Source organism: Jatropha curcas, chromosome 3 (assembly GCF_041381405.1).
Source record: "Jatropha curcas cultivar XTBG-Jc1 chromosome 3, XTBG_Jcur_1.0, whole genome shotgun sequence".
NCBI classification, from domain to species: Eukaryota; Viridiplantae; Streptophyta; class Magnoliopsida; order Malpighiales; family Euphorbiaceae; genus Jatropha; species Jatropha curcas.
This window is the reverse complement of record NC_143153.1, coordinates 30715449-30735151: the sequence shown is the minus strand read 5'-3', so window position 1 is coordinate 30735151 and position 19703 is coordinate 30715449. Positions and strand designations below refer to the sequence as shown.

Below are 19703 nucleotides of genomic sequence, written 5' to 3'. Positions count from 1 at the left end.
CCATAGATAGTCGATTGATAGCTTGACTAATCAGTAGTTAGGGCAACATAAAAAGTAGTATAATTCATGAGGAAGACAAGCAAGTGATATAGCTGTGTCCACGTGGACCACAATGATGAGTCAATATGGGCCTCCACCTTGCCTATTGGTTCCACATTAACACGACCATAGCCCATAGGTGTACATTTCCAATTATTGGTGATAGAAATTAATTAGGAATAATCTTATTATTCCTATCCTTTGCTCCATCAAAATTCCCACTAATCTTATCTTAGCCAACTCAATTTCCTCGTCATCAAATGTCTAGGCTATATATCATATAAGTATGGCCCATGCATTCCTCAAAATGTCTAATTATGATTAGACTTTTCACATATATATATATTAATTGAGTGGCATACAAGTTACTTCCAAAGTAATTAAGGTGGTGCAAGTGCAAGTGGATATTTGCCTATTAGGGTTAATGGGTATTATAGCATGTGTTCATGTACATAATTACATAGCATTTCTTGGCTTTCTTTTTTTTTTTTTTTTTATTTAGCTCTTTATTTTATTTTATTTTTTACATTGGAGGCTCTACAGACTGAAATAATATCATGGACTACTCGTGACTTAAATTTAAAACTTCTCACTTTCCACATATTCTATAAAATATAAAAAAACTAATTAGATCATACTTTATCGGCGATTTAGCTCTCACTATTTTTATTTTTATTTTAGATTAATTGAAAGCATGGGTGGAGACAGAATCTGAAATTAGGAGGGCAAAACAATATATATTCTAGTAAAAAGAAGATTGTGTAAAAATTAGATACCTCAATTATATTTTATAATCTTATTAAGTGTCTCAAATATAAAATTTTATTTTTTATTTGTAATTAAAATTATACAAGAATAAAAACTCTCTTTTCCATCATAAAGAAACGTTACTTATCCTTTGATATATAGAACTCAATTAGCAAGTGTTAATTAAGTTTAGAATGATGGGTTAGATCACAACATACGAATTATAATGTAATTATAATATGGTAGGTAGAAAGTTAATTCGAAATATTACCTTACCAGAATTTTCTAGTTCTTTTTTAGAAAGCATCCCATCTTATTCTAAAAAAAAAAAAAAAAAAAAAAAAAAAAAAAAAAAGCAATTCCAAATAATTAAACCGACCAAATGATTGAGCCTATAAACCCGAAAGTAAAATCATATTTCTTTCATCAGGGAACGAAAATCAAGGGCAGCCTCACATGTTCCCTTCTTTCATTTTCTTCTTTGTTAGTTAACAAGTCAAAGTCAATAAGTAAATATTTATATAGTCCTGTTGTAAAATCTATCAATAAGAGATGAAAATATAAAATAATGCAAGTGTAAAATATTATTAGTGTTTTAACAACGTGATTAGTCTGAAAAAATAGCCGTTAACTCTGTCCAAAGATGTAATTAAGAGAAGCAATTATGCAATGCAAACACTTACACAATATTTGGGTGCTAACCAATTAATATATCACCGTCAATTAACATTTATACAGTTCTCAATTTGCTATTCCATTGCACGAATATATAATTCTAATCTCAAAATAATTATCAATGACATAACTTTTTAAAAGTTTATTAAAGTACATAGTATGTTAAAATAATTAGAAATTATAATTTTTAATAAATAATTAGAGTTTTTAAACAAGAAAAATTTAAATTTGTAATTTTAGGAATTAAACTATAGTATACTTTAAAATTTTTTGTCCTCTGTTTGTTTCTTTAAAATAACTTACATGAAAATTACTTGCTGAAAATTATTTTTCATGAAAAACAATTTTCTTGAATAATATTTTTCAAATCACTTTTTTTCAGTTGTTTGGTTGTAATATTAAAAATTAGTTAAAAATATTAAAACTTTTATATCATGAGACCATAAATATTAATATAGAAATTCTAAAATTTTATTGTTGAATATGAGAAGAATACAAAAAAAAAAAAAAAAAAAGTAAATTATAAAAGTCAGTGGTGGCCCGTGGTGGTGGCTGCCGGTGGCAGGTGGTAGTGGTCGGTGGTAGATAGTGAATGGTGGTAGTGACTATGATAATTAATAAATTTAAAAAATATGAATTTATAAAGTTTGTCAATGTCCGGAAAATGTTTTATTCTCTTGAAAATGAAAAGTTGTGATCCTTAAAAAATGATTTAATTTTCCTTTTACCGATAAAATATTTTCTGTCGACTTATTTTTCTGGATGCCCGAAACAATAGAAAATTGTAGAAAATATTTTCCTATAAGTTATTTTACGGAAACAAATAGAGCCTAAAAATTAATAAAAAGGGACTATACAAATGCTTAAAGAAAAAATCGCTAAGAAATCGAAACGTAGCTAAAGATATGAATTTTAATCATTTTAAGAATACACGATATATAAAAAAAAAAATAAGAATTTTAAACTAAAATATGGTACAAAATAAAATCTTCATACCAATGTAGTTATATACATTTTAGAAATCCAAATCTTATAATTAAAAAATTACCACTTTATTTAATTTTCATCCTTATATTTTCCATAATATTTAAATTTAGAAAAGCAAAAATTTTAAATTAATATTTATTTTACATTTTTTTGTATACAGTCCAAAAGCCTTAGATAAGGTTTTTTTTTATTCAATATATAAGGTTTTCTAGTAAAATAAAGAGTTGGACTCAAAATGCAATTAAAATTTTAACGTCCAAAATCAAATTATGAAATAAATTTTTTACAACAAAATATTATTTCTAAAATAAACTAATATTATATGTATTAATTGACCCTTTCTTTCATTCCAAGGAAAAAGAAAAAAAAAAAAAAAAAAGAAAACCCTTAAGATAAACTCAAAACAGCATGATGATGTCCCAAATATATGGCATTAATTAATCTGATTGAATTAAAAAAAAATTAAACTAAGCAATCTTGATTTGCAACCAATAGCAGCAGGACACATAAGCAGGCAACGGTTAAAAGGAATGAGAACGTGAATCCGATGTAAAAGAGACGTTGAGATCCAACTGCCGGCCGTTGCCATATGTCCAAACATTACGGACTGTTATCATCTGTCCATACACGTCAACATCCTTAGACTTTCTCAACCTTTCCATTTATGTTCGGCTTCTAAATCCAACAGGTAAAAGTTAATGAGCTCTGGATTTTGTATTCTTATAAAAATTACCATACAAATTAGTAATATTTCTTTTTTGAAAGGAAAATTAGTAATATATATGATTAGTGCTAAAATAGACATTTTATGGATTTATTTTTAATCAAAAATTCAAATAATTTATAAACTCACACCAAATCTAATATCATTTAATTTAACCAAAATTTATATAATTTCTGGGCTGACATGATACTTATATAGTTAGTAAAATTAAATTTAAGTTCAATTTATGTACAAAATTTAATTTTGACCCTTTTATAAAATCTTAATAAATTAATAGGTTTAAGCTCCACTCTTTAAACTTATTAAATGAGTTTTTTTTTAAAATCGATTTTCAAGTAACTCACGAGTGGTTCGACTCATTTATAGTTTTATTAATTGAAACTGATATTAATATTAAATTATATTAAAAAAATATTAGCAACAAGGTGGATCTGGATGGAAAAGCTCGTAAAAATTATATTTTGGTTCTATTATAGCATTAAAATTACTATTCTCACTAATGTTTGGGTTCTTTGATTTTTCTTTTTCATTTAATGAAAAAGATGTTTGAGTTGCAATGTCTCAACGATATTCACTTGGGGAAAGACTAATTGAGGGTAATTAGGTGGAGCAGCCCGTGAGCCAAGTAATTTTACACATAGATTAATTAAATGAAAAGGCATTTTCCGATTTGGACACCAATTTGAAAAAATCAATGCCTTCACATGTTCATTTATAAAAACAATTAGAAAGAGCTTCGGCTTCCTTTGTTTTTCCAATTGACTTATTTTACATCAAAGCAAAGTCTGAAGCTGCATTTTTCATACAACACGTGTCTTGATTTTTGTAAAATTTCGTGTGTTTCTCAATTTGAATGTAATTTCAAGTTGGAATATTTCTTATTCTATTAAGTGAATTAAAAAATATTAATTCTTACTTACAATGTCTCCTCAATACGATTATATATAATTAAGCCTACTTGAATTTAACTTAATAAAAATAAGATTAAAATTCATTCATTAATTAATAAAAACAAATCAAACTTGAACATAAATTGAATGTTGATTACATTTTGAAAATTGAAATTTATGATAAATTTAAGTGCGCAATTAAAAAGATAAATAATTAATTTATCGGTAAATTACTATTATATCTTTATAATTTTATCAAAATACATTCGTCTATCCCTATATTTTTTAAAATACGTTGAGTTTTCCTCAGATTTTCCATCCCTTATACTATTTTATCCTTTCATCGTTTTTTATACCATTATCTTATAATGCATAGATAAACTATAGTTAGTTAATTTTGGCAAAATACAGGAATAAATTATCCAATCATAGTTCTCCAAAGCGTCGCCAAAAATGTGCAGCATTGTAGGGGAACATTTAGTTAATATCCTTAATACTTAATATATAAATTTTTATTTTTATTTTTTTTTCTCTTCCTAAAAGAGAGAACTAAAGAAAAAAAAAAAAAAAAGTGAAAATGATCAGTGATCACTAAGCTTTAATTTTATCGTAATGAATGACAATAAAGCAATCTCTATCTTTGCTAATCTTCTTTGTGTGGATATCCAATGATTTTAACTTTTTACTATAAAGCTCCCTTAAAATAATAATATTAATAATAATAGAAAAAAAAAATTAAAAAATAAAATAAAACAAAGAGAGCCATTAATTAACGTTAGCATACAACTAGGTAAGCATGGCCACGGTTCCGGAACCGAACCGAAAAGGTCCGGTTCCGGTTTTAGTTTGAAACCGTCCGATTTCAGTTCCGATCCGATTACAAAACCGATGGTTCCGATCGGTTTTCCGGCGAATCGCATAATTTTAAATTTTGAAGACCGGTTTTAAAAAATATATATATTTGAACATAAAAAATTAAAAGATACACCTAAAAAATTAAAAAATACTTCAATTAAATTTGTTTTTTTTAAAGACTTGAACATAATTATTTTTTTAAAAAAAAATTTTCAACTGAATTTATTTTTTGTTTAAAAAAGTTTGAACATAATTTTAAATTTTGAAGACTGGTTTAAAAAAATATATATTTGAACATAAAAAATTAAAAGATACACCTAAAAAATTAAAAAAATACTTCAATTAAATTTATTTTTTTAAAGACTTGAACATAATTAAGAGATTTCACAACAAAATTTAAAAAAAAAAAAAAAACCTGACAGTTTGGCTAGAACCGCCGGTTCGAACAGGCAGTTCTAACCGGCCGGAGAACCGGCGGTTCCAGTCCGGTTCCGACCGGTTCTCTGGAACCGCCGGTTCCGGTTCTAGAAAATTTGGAACCGGAACCAAACCGGAATTCTCCGGTTCCGGTTATGGTTCCGGACCGGTTCGAACCGACGGTTCCGGTTCCCGAAACCGTAATATGGCCATCTCTACAACTAGGTGCCATTATGATTGTGTGCTTCGCTTTATCTTACCTGTCTGTCAACAAAATTGTATGATTCCTTATGGGCCATGGATTGTTCATACCTCAAGCAAAAGCATACAATCATAAGAAAAATCCTTATTAGCGTATAACTACACATATTATAAAAACTAATTGTGGTATCAATGACTGATTTTCTTTTATTTAGTGTTTCTATTGATCAGCAATTACAAATTAATGTTTGGTGAATTTGCTTCTAATTCCTAGTTTGAAGTGTTGGATAAATTTAAAAAATAATGATTATTAATTTAAAGGCTATTTTTTGTTCTAAAAACTGTTATTTAAATATTATTAATATAATACTTGTCACATTTGTGATTTCATGAAATAATAATTTTTTTTCATATTTACCATTTGTATATGATCAATATATAAATTAATATTAAATTAAAGGTAATATAATCAATTTATTTAAAATTTATTATAACTTAGGTAAATTTAATTAATTTTTTAAAAGATTTCAAATTTTAAATGCAACAAATATTATGAAATAGATATAGTAAGAAATAAATTAATACAACTAATGACTAGAATGAATTAGAATGTACATAATAGAACAAAACGAACGAATCAATTTTGTATAAGAAGAAATCCAATGCTAATAGCCGTTAAAAAAGAGGTTTAAGTGCGAGAAGCTCCCAACATAATCACCACCCAATTACCACACTTTTTCTGCTTTAAGGAGCCGTTGTTCCACGCCCTCTTTCACTCTCCCACACTTGACTCAGTAATTATGATTAAACCAACAAGGTTAATTAAGGAAATTCCAATGCAATAGCATCTCACCTCACCACTTACCAAAATCTCACAAGTGAGATCCACTCTTTTATAGCTATAAATATCAACCCTTTCTTTAAACTCTAAGCTCCCTCTCTCTATCTCCTCCTTAAAAAGCACCCACGCAGACAGCTGCATTCACTTTTCTCCATTTTCACTTCTTCTCCTTCCTTTTTAGCACTCAAAGGCTAAACAAACAAAGCCTAGGCCTAGAACTTCTGTTCCTTCGTCCTCTTCTAGAGCTGAGATAATAAAGAAACTGAGTTATAGAAACTTTGCAGGTTTCTTGTAACCACAATGGTCGACGTCGACCGGAGGATGACGGGTCTAAACCCGGCTCATGTAGCTGGTTTGCGCCGTCTTTCTGCTCGAGCTGCCGCTCCATCAACGGCTACATCTCTTCCTGTACGTAACGGTCTAGTCTCCTTCTCCTCTCTGGCTGATAAAGTTGTAACCCATTTGCGAAACTCGGGTATCCAAGTTCAACCGGGTTTATCTGACGCTGAGTTTGCACGGGCTGAAGCTGAGTTTGGTTTCGCTTTTCCTCCCGATCTTCGCGCCGTACTCTCCGCTGGTTTGCCTGTTGGTCCTGGTTTCCCTGATTGGCGATCCGCCGGTGCACGGCTCCATCTTCGGGCATCGCTTGATCTTCCAATCGCTGCTATTTCCTTTCAAATTGCACGCAACACTCTTTGGTCCAAGTCGTGGGGCCCGAGGCCATCCGACCCCGAAAAAGCATTAAGAGTGGCGAGAAATGCACTAAAGAGAGCTCCGCTTTTGATTCCCATTTTCAACCATTGTTACATTCCTTGTCACCCTTCTTTGGCCGGTAATCCCATCTTTTTCGTTGATGAGAATCGGATCTTTTGTTGCGGTTTGGATCTATCTGATTTTTTCGACCGTGAGTCTCTCTTCCGAAGCTCCGAATCGGACCCTATACTTCTAAAGAGGCAAAGATCCGTCAGCGAGAAATCGGCTGGTTCTTCCACTAATTATTCGCGGAGAAGCTTGGATACGGGTATAGCAAGCGGGGCAAGAACTCCGAGATGGGTAGAGTTCTGGACCGACGCAGCCGTCGACCGACGGAGGCGAAATTCGGCGTCTTCCTCGTCGGAATCATCCTCCCCAGAGAGGTTCTTCGATATGCCGAGATCGGAGATGCCTAAATGGGCAGAAAACTACATAGACCAAATCGGGTCGGTTTTAAGGGAAGGCGGGTGGAGTGAGACGGATATAGCCGATATAGTCCACGTGTCAGCATCCGGCTTCTTTGAAGGCGAGATGGTTTTGGTGGACAATCAAGCAGTCCTGGATGCTCTGCTTCTAAAAGCGGATCGGTTTTCGGATTCACTTCGAAAAGCCGGGTGGAGCTCCGAGGAAGTTTCGGATGCATTAGGATTTGATTTTCGACCTGAGAAAGAAAGGAAACCGGCTAAGAAACTGTCACCTGGGCTAGTTGAGAAAATCGGGAAATTGGCAGAGTCGGTTTCCCGGTCATAAAGGCAGCATCGAGATATTTTTTTTAATTTCTTTTTTTAAAGCCTCGGTTGGGTTTTCCCTTTTTTTGAATAGTAAAAATTGAAAATATATGGGGAGACGTGTTGTACGATGAAACAAAGCGTATAAAAGATTTAAAAAAAAAAGGAAAGAGAGTTCAAATTACATTATTGTTCATATTTATAAATAATTAAATGAGGCATCATAATTATTATATTTTCTCTTTTATTTTATTTTTTAATTTTCTACCACTTTAACGATTTTATGAAAATACAATACGTTCTTTAATTTCATTTTTAACACATTAATTAAGTGGCTACAGCTCATATTGTTAATACTTGATCACTATGTCATAATAATAATTTGTTATAATCGAGCTTAACTGGCTCACCTTTTTAAAATAACCAACGCACGTGTGCATCTTTTTGAATAAAGAGCACCGTTGTTGGGTCCCTTGTTTGTATATTCGGGCAGCCTATTTACCATTTTCAAGGCAAGGATGAACAAACGTCGTCGTCTTAACAAGGAAAGTGTCGTTTTTCTATGGTTGTGTAGTTAGACTTCAGCCTTTAGCTTTCGTTTCCTTTCTATTTCCAGTTGTGCAGTTTCTGGGGAAAGGAAAGGAAAAATCCCCAGTGATGTTGATTGATAAGGGCCAGTGGCAAAGAAGAGAAAAAATTTAGATTATCTTCTTTTGAGAGATAGGAATATATTTTGTTTTTATCTTAAAAAGAAAAAAAAAAACAGAGCAACTAATAATTTTTTTTTGAAGGTGGTCATTGGAATTTGAGATAAAGATATTGGGTTTGCAGAGCGAAACCTGACAGAGGAAAACTTCTCACCGTTTAGCTTTTAAGGGACACAACAACGAGGTGCTTGTTTTCTATTATTGTAATTTCTGTGTTAAGGGAGTGGGAAAGTGGATTTGAAATCCATATCCAAATTTGGGATAGGAATTGTTGGCAAATTTGTGTAATTTGATTGAAAAATAATGGGCATTCTTGGAATGTAGTGTAAATAAATGAAGGGTAGGGACCATGTGATCGTAGGGTCCTCAACGAAGTTGGTCGTACATTGAGATGGGATAGTTAGGGGAGGCAAAGGTGGGACTCCCATGGTGTTATTGAGGCTTTTTCACAATATTCACACTCTCATTCAATCTTTTGTTAGGTCTAGGATCCATCTCGCACATTTAAGAAAATTAATTAATTTTTAAAATAATAAAATTTCAAAAGTGCTTTTCTTTAATTTGATTTTAACTGAAAATTCAAATTTGAGACATACTAATTAAAAAAAAAAAGATATTTTTTAAATCGACATGCAATTTCGAAAAGCTTGGAAAATTAAGATATATAATTATTTTTTTCAAATCATGATTTGTTGATTCTGACACAAAAAAACAAAAAAAAAGGCGGAAATATACAAATAATGAAGAGGGAAGGAAAAGCAGAGATAATGAAGTAGTACCACTTGGGTTTTGGTTTGTCAATGCTCATTTTGTAACATTTGGGGAAGCATCTGTTGTGGGTCCACATGTGGAGAAACGTGAAGAAGAGTGTACGGTAAGAGGCCAAAATAAATAAATAAATAAACAATATATATTTGGGTTTGGGTCATGAAAATTGGAAAATTACTGACTTAGTTTGATCTTTTCAGAAGGCTTCATTCAGTGAATTATTAGGGTTTCATTTTGCTTTGGAAGTGTATATTTTAGCTTTGGATCGTTTCAATGGCTTCCTTTTTTTGGTTTTTTGATTCAACAAAAGTTCATTCTCATCACTATTCATTGTGCTTAAAGCCATTTTACTGCGTGAATCAATGGAATTTTCATTCTAGCCTTTACCACTAATTTTGGCTCACAAATTATTATAAATCCCAAATATTTTGACCATGGGAATCCAAAGGAGGAGAGAATTAAGTTTTGCTTGGTAACCGCATTTAATGTAATGTTTAGTATTTTAATCTCGTCAAAATATTATCTCTATTATTTATAGTTTACGATGACATAACTTTTAAGTTGAATGAAATGGTAGTAAAACAACTCACAGCTACTAAAATAACTAATAACTATTTAGGATTTCGTTGCGCAGATTTTAGCATTTCATCAGTCGATTCAAATTTTAATTTTTAGTAACTAATTAATGAGTTCATTTTTATATCCACGAATCAAATCTCAACTAGATTTGTACTTATTTTGGTATTAAGTGATAGAGATGATATGAATAATAGTATACATACGGTGAAAGACAAATCATGTAGTAATACACATATGCTAGAAAGGATTGTTTGCTGGAAATTCCTTATCATCCACCAAATGCTGACCAAGATTATATGAACTTTGCAACTTCCAAGTGGTTATGAGGCTATAAGCTCAACAACCCTTAAAATAAACAACAAATAAAAATCACACCACCAACTTTTTGGATCAAAAAAATTTTTTTTTTTCAGGATCAAACCATTCTAATTAATCAGTCTTGGATGCTACATGGGAAAGTTTCCATCTTAAAAAACAATAATTGGTCAATTAGAATTGACAAAAACATAATATTATGAAAAGAATAAATCAAATCATATTAACTCCCAAGACTGGACTAGTAAAAAGGTTTCCAGCATCCCATGCATTGGTAATTAATGCTCCAACGGTCACTGCCACCACCACCGCCACACCTGAAGGTGACAGTTACACGTCACGTGCAAACCCCACCGTCATTTCACATTCATCACGTGCTACCCAATCTCTTGAAAAACCATATGTATGTATTAATTAAATAAACGTATACTATAAGAAAGCAATGAAATGAAACCATATATATGAAGTCATGTGTGAAAAATGGACCTTCACTCTTGGACTTTTAATATGGGCATGGGCTCACCTCTTCTCTACCATCTTACTGTTTCCGGATCCGAAGACAACTCATGGGGCCTACATTTCAAATAGGATGTTTTAGAAAACCATAAATTGAATCTATGTCCCTTATTGGTTAATAATTCAACGGTCACAGCCGAGTCTATGTTGAACTTATTAAAATGAATATTCTGAGTTCAAATGAGATTGAGCTCCAACTCGTCTTATTTATCAAAATAATATCAGTTTACATATTTTTAATTTATTAAGAAAAAATTTTAATTTTTAAAAAATATCAAGGAAGAAAATTAAATTTTGTGCATTTTGTGGTGATGGGAAGTGGTGGTGAAGGACTATCATGCCCTTAGAAGGGTCACAAAAATTGGAAAATAAGTGTTTGTTTTGTCATATTAAGGGAGACAATAGTAGCACTTGGTGTGTATTTTCTATGGTAGATAAAGGTTAATATGATTCAAGATCTCAAGTTTGGAGCCTGTCAAGAAAAAAAAAAAAAAAATTGAATGGTGACCCCAAATTGACATGGGAAGGAAGTAAGGTGCCTTGGACTATAGCTTTTAATATTATTATGAATTGCTTGTTACATTATTGAAGGGTAGAGATATTAAAATTGTCAATACAATGTGGTGGTGACCAAGAATCTTTGGTCCCCCTCTTTATCCCTCTCTCAAGGCATGAAAATTTGACAGTAGCTCAATAATTGGTGCTAAACTTATCATTTATGGGTTGTGCGCAGTGCAGGCTGAAATGGGCTAAGGTAGGCATATTTCAGCTTTAGACGAAAACCTTGACCTGCACATTTTCTGAAACCTCTATCTGTTTCTACTTCAGCAATTTTCTGTTTCTACCTCTATCATGCCTTATCTTTTGGTCTTATAGTTGATTAGATTCGATCTCAATTTAATCCAATCTTGCTGTGATTTTTTTTTTTTTTTTTTTTTGTTTTGAAAATTATTATTCTTTTACAGAACATTGGTACTAAACCCTAAATATTAGGACTCTCATCAGGTCCACTTCTTATGGGTTATACCCAGGTTTGGATTTGATGGACGTTTAAAAAGAGAAGAAAAATAAAAAGAAACCTTTTCTTCTTAACAATCTTGTATTGGTGATTCTTTGAATTTTTGGTAATTACATTACATGTTTCAGGTTTCACTGAAAAAATTGTACATGTTTTGCTAGTTCTGTGTAATGCTATGTACCCATAAATCTGCAGATTTACAATTCTTCACTGCTTTAAATAAATGCTGCACAAAACCTTCCTTTGTGACTTGAAAAAAATGACATGCAGATGATCATACTGATTGAAGAATTTCACTTCCTTCCTTCTCTTTAATCCTCGAAGGAGATTTCATCACCTTAACTCGAAATTTCGCCTGCACATGGAAAGCTCAAATTGGTTTCATTTTAATTCTCAAAACTCATTCTGAAAACATAATGAACATTGCTATTATGCCAGAGTGGTGATAGTAGAGAAAAAAATAAATCAAGGAAACTAATCAAACTTCACAAGGAAAAATTAAAGAGTCCAAATTTAAGTTCACGAACTAAACTTCAGTTGCTAAGATTATGTTTATCACCTTCTCATCTGAACCAAACTCAATCACGTCTGATGGATGAAACCGGGTAGGGGAGTTCTGAGGGACTCTATACCGCCTTCCATCAGCACTTCAATGTCAAGAGATTATAATCATTAGAGAAGAATTCCATATCAATATATGAAGTAATGGAGAAATGTGTATCCTAATTCCCACAACTTACTCTGATATATATGTGCCATGTTCGCTCTGCAAATCAATTACATAAAAAGCACCATCTTTGTAGCTAATACGAGCATGCATTTCGGATACCTATTGAAATAAAATGTTAAAAGAAGTGAACTCCTTGATCTCCACGCCATAATTATAAGGTTTATTCCAAAGCAAAGACATTAAATATACCAACTTAGACAACAATATTACCTGTGGTGAGGGTATGACTATAGACATTCCAGGGAAATCTTTATGTGATACCTTCCTGGTATTACCAATAACACATTAAGAGAAGTGTTAAACAATATAGTACGAGTTATGACTCATTATTCAATCTAAAATTACATACCCAACAACACAGGGTGTGTTCTCATTCCTGCTTAAACAGATAGGTTCTGAAACAACCACCTTATTTCCCAACGGTAAAAGAAACCACCTACAAAAGAAAAAAGATAGTTTTAGAATAAATTGGAAAAAAAATGAGGAAGGGAGACAAGGAACAGTTCGAGTGAAGCATATGCAGAGTTTGAAACCAAATACATTCACTGTCACAAGAACACAAAACATACTCTGCATTGAGAGCACGTTCTAGCGCATCATCATCTTCAAACCATGTCCGTAATTGGTCACTAGCCTGGACAAATTTTCAAGCACATGGGAGATCCAGAACATATCAGAGTCTTGCAGTTTTCAATGTAAAATGCAATGAGCAACATTGGAAAATATAGACAATGTGAAGAAAGCAACATACTTTGTCTGAAAGTCTGCAACATTGAGATCTCCCTTCAAGTTTTGAACTGCAAGAAAAAAATCAGATATTTTTGAATTAGAGAAAATAAACAATACTTGAGTCAGTACTTCCTTACTTTTCTCATTTTTTAACTTCAACATAGATCTTATGAATTTATTTTACTACGTGAAAATGTTTCATGGAATAAACTGCATCATACTTTCTTTCTCACTTTCAATGATTAAAGGCACTTTCTGGTATCGAGAACTTGCCTTCAGTATCATTGCATAAATGATTGAACCTTAACGTTCTAGAAAAGAAAGTACTCACTAAACTCTCCATCATTCCCAGTAAAATCAGAATAGGAATGATTGAGAACCCTTTCCTTAAATGTGATTTCAGTTACATTATAAGCTTGTGCATATAAAAAAAAATGCCCGAATGCATATATAAATTTTCTGATAATGGTGTTCCAATAACACGAGGTTTCCTATTAAATGTGAAAACTATTAAGGAGAAGGAAACAAGATTCCAAAGATCTAACCTGTTGCCACCTAACACCCAACTGAGCATTACAGGCATTGCTATGTCAATAAAAAACCTCCCACCAACTCTTCCAGGATGTGGTATTCGATACTTGGTCAAGAACTGAGAGCCATATCAAAAGGTGAGTTGTCATGATTATGTATGAATAAATTTATACTGTTTTATTTTATTCCTTCTATTCAGGTGTTAATATGTCCATTCAAGAGAGATGCCTACCGACAATGGACCAAGGCCTACACCCAAATAAGCCTTGTAAGTTGAGGCCATAATCGCAGCCATTCTTGCCATTCCATGGATGATGGCAACTCGAAGTCTTCTGGCTCTCTCGTAGCTGCAAAGAAAATTTGGAAGCATTAATCTATTAAGTATACTTGATTAAAATGAAATAAATAAAGGATCAAAACTACAAGCTCAGGCTAACTAGAAAGATAGTCAAATGCCATATCCTAATAATGAAGAGATTCATACAGTGAAATGTAATTGTCCAGAGCTACAGAGTACACATCGCTTCACATAAGACAAAAATTATTTGTTGTTCATACAGATGCTTTACTTGCAAGAATAAAATCATACATATATTAGAGAAATAATAACAAAATAATGAGAAAAATTTGGATATCATGACCAATTCCCTCTAAACGCTCATATTTTAAAAATGAATAAATCTTAACCAATGGATAAGCTTTAACAAGAACACTTGTTAACTTGGTAATGCTCACCACTCCACTCCCTTAAACAGACATGCAGATCAATATGCTTTAAGCTAAGTGGCTTATCCTTTTGGTTATCACATGAGATTAATTCCATTCAAGTCAACAAAAAAAAAAAAGGCTTCCCTTATCTCAATGTTGCGGACAGTTAAGAGGCATCCCACATCAAGTGGTTAATGTGTCAGCACATCAAATGGTTAATCCCTCAAAAACTTATCTTATCTTCTTTTAGATTATTTGGCAAGAAACAAATACTTTACCTTTTTAGAGACGAAACAATATCAATGGGGGTTCCTGATTCAATGCTTTGTTTCCATGCCTTCTCAATCTCTAGTGCAAGTTGATAACCATCCTGTCATAGCGAAATACAGTTTTTCTTGAGCTTTAACTTTTCCATCAGGTGAGTTTTTGCTGTCTTTAGCCATACGACCATTTGAGCATCATAACTTTATTAAGGCACATGTTATCACTCATTTATTTATATTATAATTTGAATTGTAAGAGGTGTAGCAAATTAAATAATTAATTTTAAAACAAATGACAGAACTTGAAAATTTAGGAAGCATAAAAGGATAGATAGGAGTACTATATGTTAATTACAAGACCATGACCCTAGGCCATCCTTAATATGTAGGATAAAAACCATAATACAGAACCACTCCAAATTTCAAATGCTCTAATAGAAAGTAGGGGTTTACCTCAATGGCCATACAGCCACCTTGACCCATATTTGGCTGCATTGCGTGGACTGAATCCCCAAGCAAGGTCACACGACCCCTACCCCATGTTAATGTGGGTGTCCTGTCATATATGTCACGTCGAAGAATGGCGTCTTCGTCTGTTGCAAGCAGCAAATCAATTACATTATCACACCAACCCTCAAATATTTTCAACAGCCTTTCCTTTTTACCTGCGAAAAAATTGGAAGTTGGTAATATTATTGTCATTACCATTTTAATCTCTGTCAATCAAATTGAGTATTCCGTACAAGTGCTATTAACAGTGAATATTTTCAAAAGTGTTTCAAAATTTGATATAAAATATAAAGAAATAAATGTGCCTCGAAGGCATTTAGAAGTCCAATGCCCCTCAAGCTGTTGTTATGAATAGAGAAACCATGTCATACAATTAACATATGAAGAAAATAATTTCTCTCACATCATTGCATCTGAAAGAACAGAACTTTATCGCACTAACATGCTTGTTTCCTATATTGGTTGCTTCACCATGCCAAGCACATGTTTAATTCATCCTTTCAGTTTAAGACTTCTTGGTTACTTGCTTAGGATTAGTCAGATGCAATTGTATCTTGCGAATAAATAGGAATTATTTTATAATTACTTCTAAACAACCAAATCATTGAAATTTCAATTTCATGATCACAAAAACTAATAACATAAAATTCTGAGCCTCACAGCTATTTTATATAATGTTCTTTAGAGAGAATATACTGAATCAAGAGTATCTACCATTGGGCCTATCCACACCCCCGGGTGGTTCCTTGTGAAATGCATACCACTGCATCTTTCCAGCACCCACGTCCGAAGAAACAAAGTACTGCTTATGACCCAAAAATACTCGATACCTTCAGAAGAAAAGTTTCATTATCAGCATCTATACATTATTCAATCCAATGAATAAGAACAGGACATAATGAATTTGAACAAGTCATCCTTCAGCTAAAGACAATTAGTGGTGGCAGAAATTTTGTAGCATAATGGAATGAAGCATACCCAACAGACTCAATATCCGCAGGCACAAAATCTGCAATGCCAGTATAACAAGTATAGTCTGAGTATGTGGCGTCCTTTGGCCCAAATAAGTTCTTCCTCACCTATGAACCAGATAAAGTCATATGAGATCTTCAAAATCGCACCATAATTCATATTTTTGGTACATGATGGCCGTGCACTAGAAGCAAAAGTTTCACAAGCATTTGCTGAGATCATTTACAAGGAAATTGAAGTGCTTCTTTTTGAATTATTTTTTTAAAGAGAACAATATGGAAGCTTTTGATGGTTGTACCTTTGACCATATTCCATCAGCACCAACTAGGAGATCACCTTCGAAATGCTGTCCATTCTCAAGGGTCACAGTGACCTAAACTTGCAAAGTGCAAAATACAGTTGAATAAATGCCACTACTGAAGTTAACAAAAGCCTATAATGCAACAAACCAGTAAATCAAATGATTTTCAGTAAGACAAAATATTTACCCAAAAAAGCTTTTTTTTTTTTTTTTTCTCCTTTTATGCATTCTGTGTGAGAAGTTGAATTTAGAAGAGACAATTTTCACAGCAGCTCATATTACCTTATCCCCATCATCCTGAAAACTAACAACATTACTTTCATTTCGAATCACATCTTCTCCAACTGCAAGAGCAAGGATTTGTTGCAAAGTCATTCGGCTAATAACTCTCGTGACTGGAAGCCCTCGTTCTGCTGCAGGAGTGAAGGTATCAAACTTGACATACCTGATAACCAACTATATATCATTCAATGTGATTGGAGACTAACAATTTGTCCAGGAAAGCCAGCCAAAAAAAAAAAAAAGATATTCTAAAGTTCATATGATTTTGATTATTAGACTAGACAGTTTTTCGTATTTCTAACCTGGGGAGGAGTAATCATCAACCTGGTGAGCATTGACTTAGTAACTACTCGGAATCAACAGAAAAGGTTGAAACTTTCTATATGCGAACTATTTGATTTTGGCTTGGCTCAAATATAAAAAAAAAAAAAGAAATAAAAAAAAATAGACAAATGATCCTTCTAGATACTCTTGTAGATGAGCAAAATCTTACTAATATCTAACGCTGATCAAATGTTTTATTCTTCTTTTTATAAGCACAACATCATCAACCTTTGCCATAAACAGTTATGAGATACCACTCAACAGACATGAACTAGAATTAAAAACTAAAAGCTACATCTAAAAATTGGTTGTCTTCGAAGCAGCCGAAATTAGTGCTGCATACCATACCCATGCGATTAGCTTCAAATAAGAACCAACAAAATAATTGCATCAGTGACAAGAATCAAGATCCAATAATTTTGTCAAGTTCTGTTGACATACACCTCAACAACTACCACGCTTAAAATTTTTTTAATAAATAATTTTTCTTTTGTCCATTAAAGCAATCAAAAACTGTAGACCAAATATCATGGACTAAATAGGAATGAAATTAAATCTTAAAAATAAATACAAACAAACTTTCAGAAAACATACCAAGTACCAGAAACCCCATCAACAAGCCCGTTAATTCTATCACCAGTAATACACCCGGCTTCCATAACCTCTTCAGCGACCTCTAAATCAATAGCTTCTAGAGCTGCTAATGCATTACTTTGTATCTGAATTGGACCCCTATATTGCCCTTCTCCTCTGACTGCGCTCAAATCCTTCTCAAAAACTAACACCTCAAAACCCTTCCTCTTAGCTGCCAGTGCAAAAACCAATCCTCCAATCCCACCCCCAGCAACAAGAATCCGCGGTTTCCTTTGCTCTGGCTGCTTCTCATCCGATTGAGCCACAGAAGTTGACTCAGTAACTACAGCTTTCACTTGTGTCAATTTCTTGTTCTGCTCACTCTTCTTGCTTCTGAAGTGGAAGTTACAGTGTGCAGAAGATGATAATTCCATTGAAGAGCTACTAACTATTGGAAATGGAAGATGGGTTCTTGAAAAAACTGAAATTGAAGGGTTAATTAAGTTGCAGAACAAAGTTGAAGATGCCATGATTTCCTGAAAAGAAAGGAAAAAGGAACTAAAAAATGAACTAAATTTCTTGTTTCTTGATTTAGAAAGTTTCTTTGTTACTGGTGTTTGGTTTACCGGTTTAGAACTTTAGTTTCAAGTTAAAATCAAATGGCTGTGATTATGGTCCACTTACTGCAGAGAGGGAAAGCAAAATAGATACAATAAATCCAAAATTAACGAATCTGAATCAAGAAATTAGGAACACCAGTTTGGCGCAGGCTTAAATCCATGTGGCACTTCAACATGAAAAATCTTGGACACGCGTTCATGTTTCTGTGGTCCTTGGCTTACCACTTACCACCACCACCACATTGCGTTCGGCGTACTGGTGGACTGAGCAGGACTTGGAATAATTAGTTATTTTAGATTTTATATAAATAAAATATTAGTACAAAACTTTTCTGAAATATTCTACATATTAACTTTTTTTTTTTTTATATAAGAAGATTAAAAAACTAAATAACTTCATTAAATAGTTCTCATATACTTGTACAACTCAGTGTTTTTATTTTTCTTTTTATTAATATGTAATTTCATGAACTATTATAAAATAAATTCTTAATTATTTTTTTATGATATTCATTATCAGAGTTTAATTATGCTGAACATAATGTTTTTATTTTATATTTTTAATTTGTAAAATTAATTCGTATTTTTGTGGTGTAAATAACGTAATTATATATGTACACATAATAAAATAGAATTATTTATTTTTGACTTAAAAATAGAATTATCTATTTGCAATGTGGACGAAAAACATAAACATAACATAAGAGCGTAGCGTGGTCTGCCAAATACAATTAATATATCTCTGTCTTTTAAGAAATACATTAAAATATCTTTATATTTTACTTTTACCAGGTTGTGAGGTCATTTCGTATAATTTTTACATCTTTTTAGTTAAATAATTTATAAAATGATGAAAATATTTTTTTATTTTTAAAAATACAATGATAAATTAGTTGTATTTTTTAAACCATATAAACAACAGTGTAATTTTTGTCTCACCTACTCCCATTTAGTGATAGAGACAAACATAAACCATATTTGCCTAAAATATTATCCGATTTATATGCTAATGGTAATAAAATAATAATGCAATATAATATAATGACGTGTTACCCCAAACTTGGCCTCCTTAATTTCCGATGCGAAGGTTAGTGTTGGGAGTCGAGAGTTGGCTTTTGGAAAATATAATATTAAGTCCTTCGGATTAACTATGAATTTTTAAAGCTCTGCTCTCATCTCTTATTAAACAAACAAAAACCTTATCACTCTTATACTATTTTATGGTTTGGAAAACATAATTCTTGATTTTCTTTTTTCAAAAAAAAAAAAAAAAAAAAGGTTCTTGAAAGTGGGGAGGAAATATCTTTAAAATAATAATAATAATAATAATAAAAGTTGGAGAATGCTAGTATTTGAGTTGAGATTGGTAAGCACTCCACTATACTTCAATGGAGTTGATT

General features: G+C 32.2%; 2 protein-coding genes across 2 annotated transcripts; one reads left to right on the top strand and one right to left on the bottom strand.

Annotated features, from left to right (window-relative positions):
* The first annotated feature begins 6461 nt into the window (after window positions 1-6461).
* LOC105639708 (hypothetical protein) lies at window positions 6462-8041 on the top strand. Its single transcript, XM_012223841.4, has one exon. It carries the CDS (start codon window positions 6677-6679, stop codon window positions 7877-7879), a length of 1203 nt encoding a protein of 400 aa, XP_012079231.1. The 5' UTR covers window positions 6462-6676; the 3' UTR covers window positions 7880-8041.
* A 3769-nt stretch (window positions 8042-11810) lies between these two features.
* ABA1 (zeaxanthin epoxidase (ZEP) (ABA1)) lies at window positions 11811-18428 on the bottom strand. The gene is made up of 16 exons (XM_012223843.4): window positions 17705-18428; window positions 16787-16949; window positions 16502-16576; window positions 16210-16310; window positions 15946-16061; window positions 15175-15386; window positions 14737-14828; window positions 13983-14097; window positions 13765-13868; window positions 13242-13287; window positions 13060-13124; window positions 12840-12926; window positions 12701-12755; window positions 12501-12589; window positions 12320-12407; window positions 11811-12115 (listed from the first exon to the last, which is right to left on the bottom strand). Exons 1-16 carry the CDS (start codon window positions 18211-18213, stop codon window positions 12035-12037), a joined length of 1998 nt encoding a protein of 665 aa, XP_012079233.1. The 5' UTR covers window positions 18214-18428; the 3' UTR covers window positions 11811-12034.
* Window positions 18429-19703: the final 1275 nt, after the last annotated feature.

What these genes read in the sequence shown, in the direction of transcription:
- LOC105639708 (XM_012223841.4), top strand. Translation starts at nt 6,677, where the DNA reads ATGGTCGACGTCGACCGGAGGATGACGGGTCTAAACCCGGCTCATGTA.
- ABA1 (XM_012223843.4), bottom strand. Translation starts at nt 18,213, where the DNA reads ATGGCATCTTCAACTTTGTTCTGCAACTTAATTAACCCTTCAATTTCA. An exon ending in TGGGTGTTAGGTGGCAACAG is followed by an intron (nt 13,288 to 13,764) that starts GTTAGATCTTTG and finishes TTTTTCTTGCAG; the next exon opens with TTCAAAACTTGAAGGGAGAT. An exon ending in AACACACCCTGTGTTGTTGG is followed by an intron (nt 12,756 to 12,839) that starts GTATGTAATTTT and finishes TGGTAATACCAG; the next exon opens with GAAGGTATCACATAAAGATT.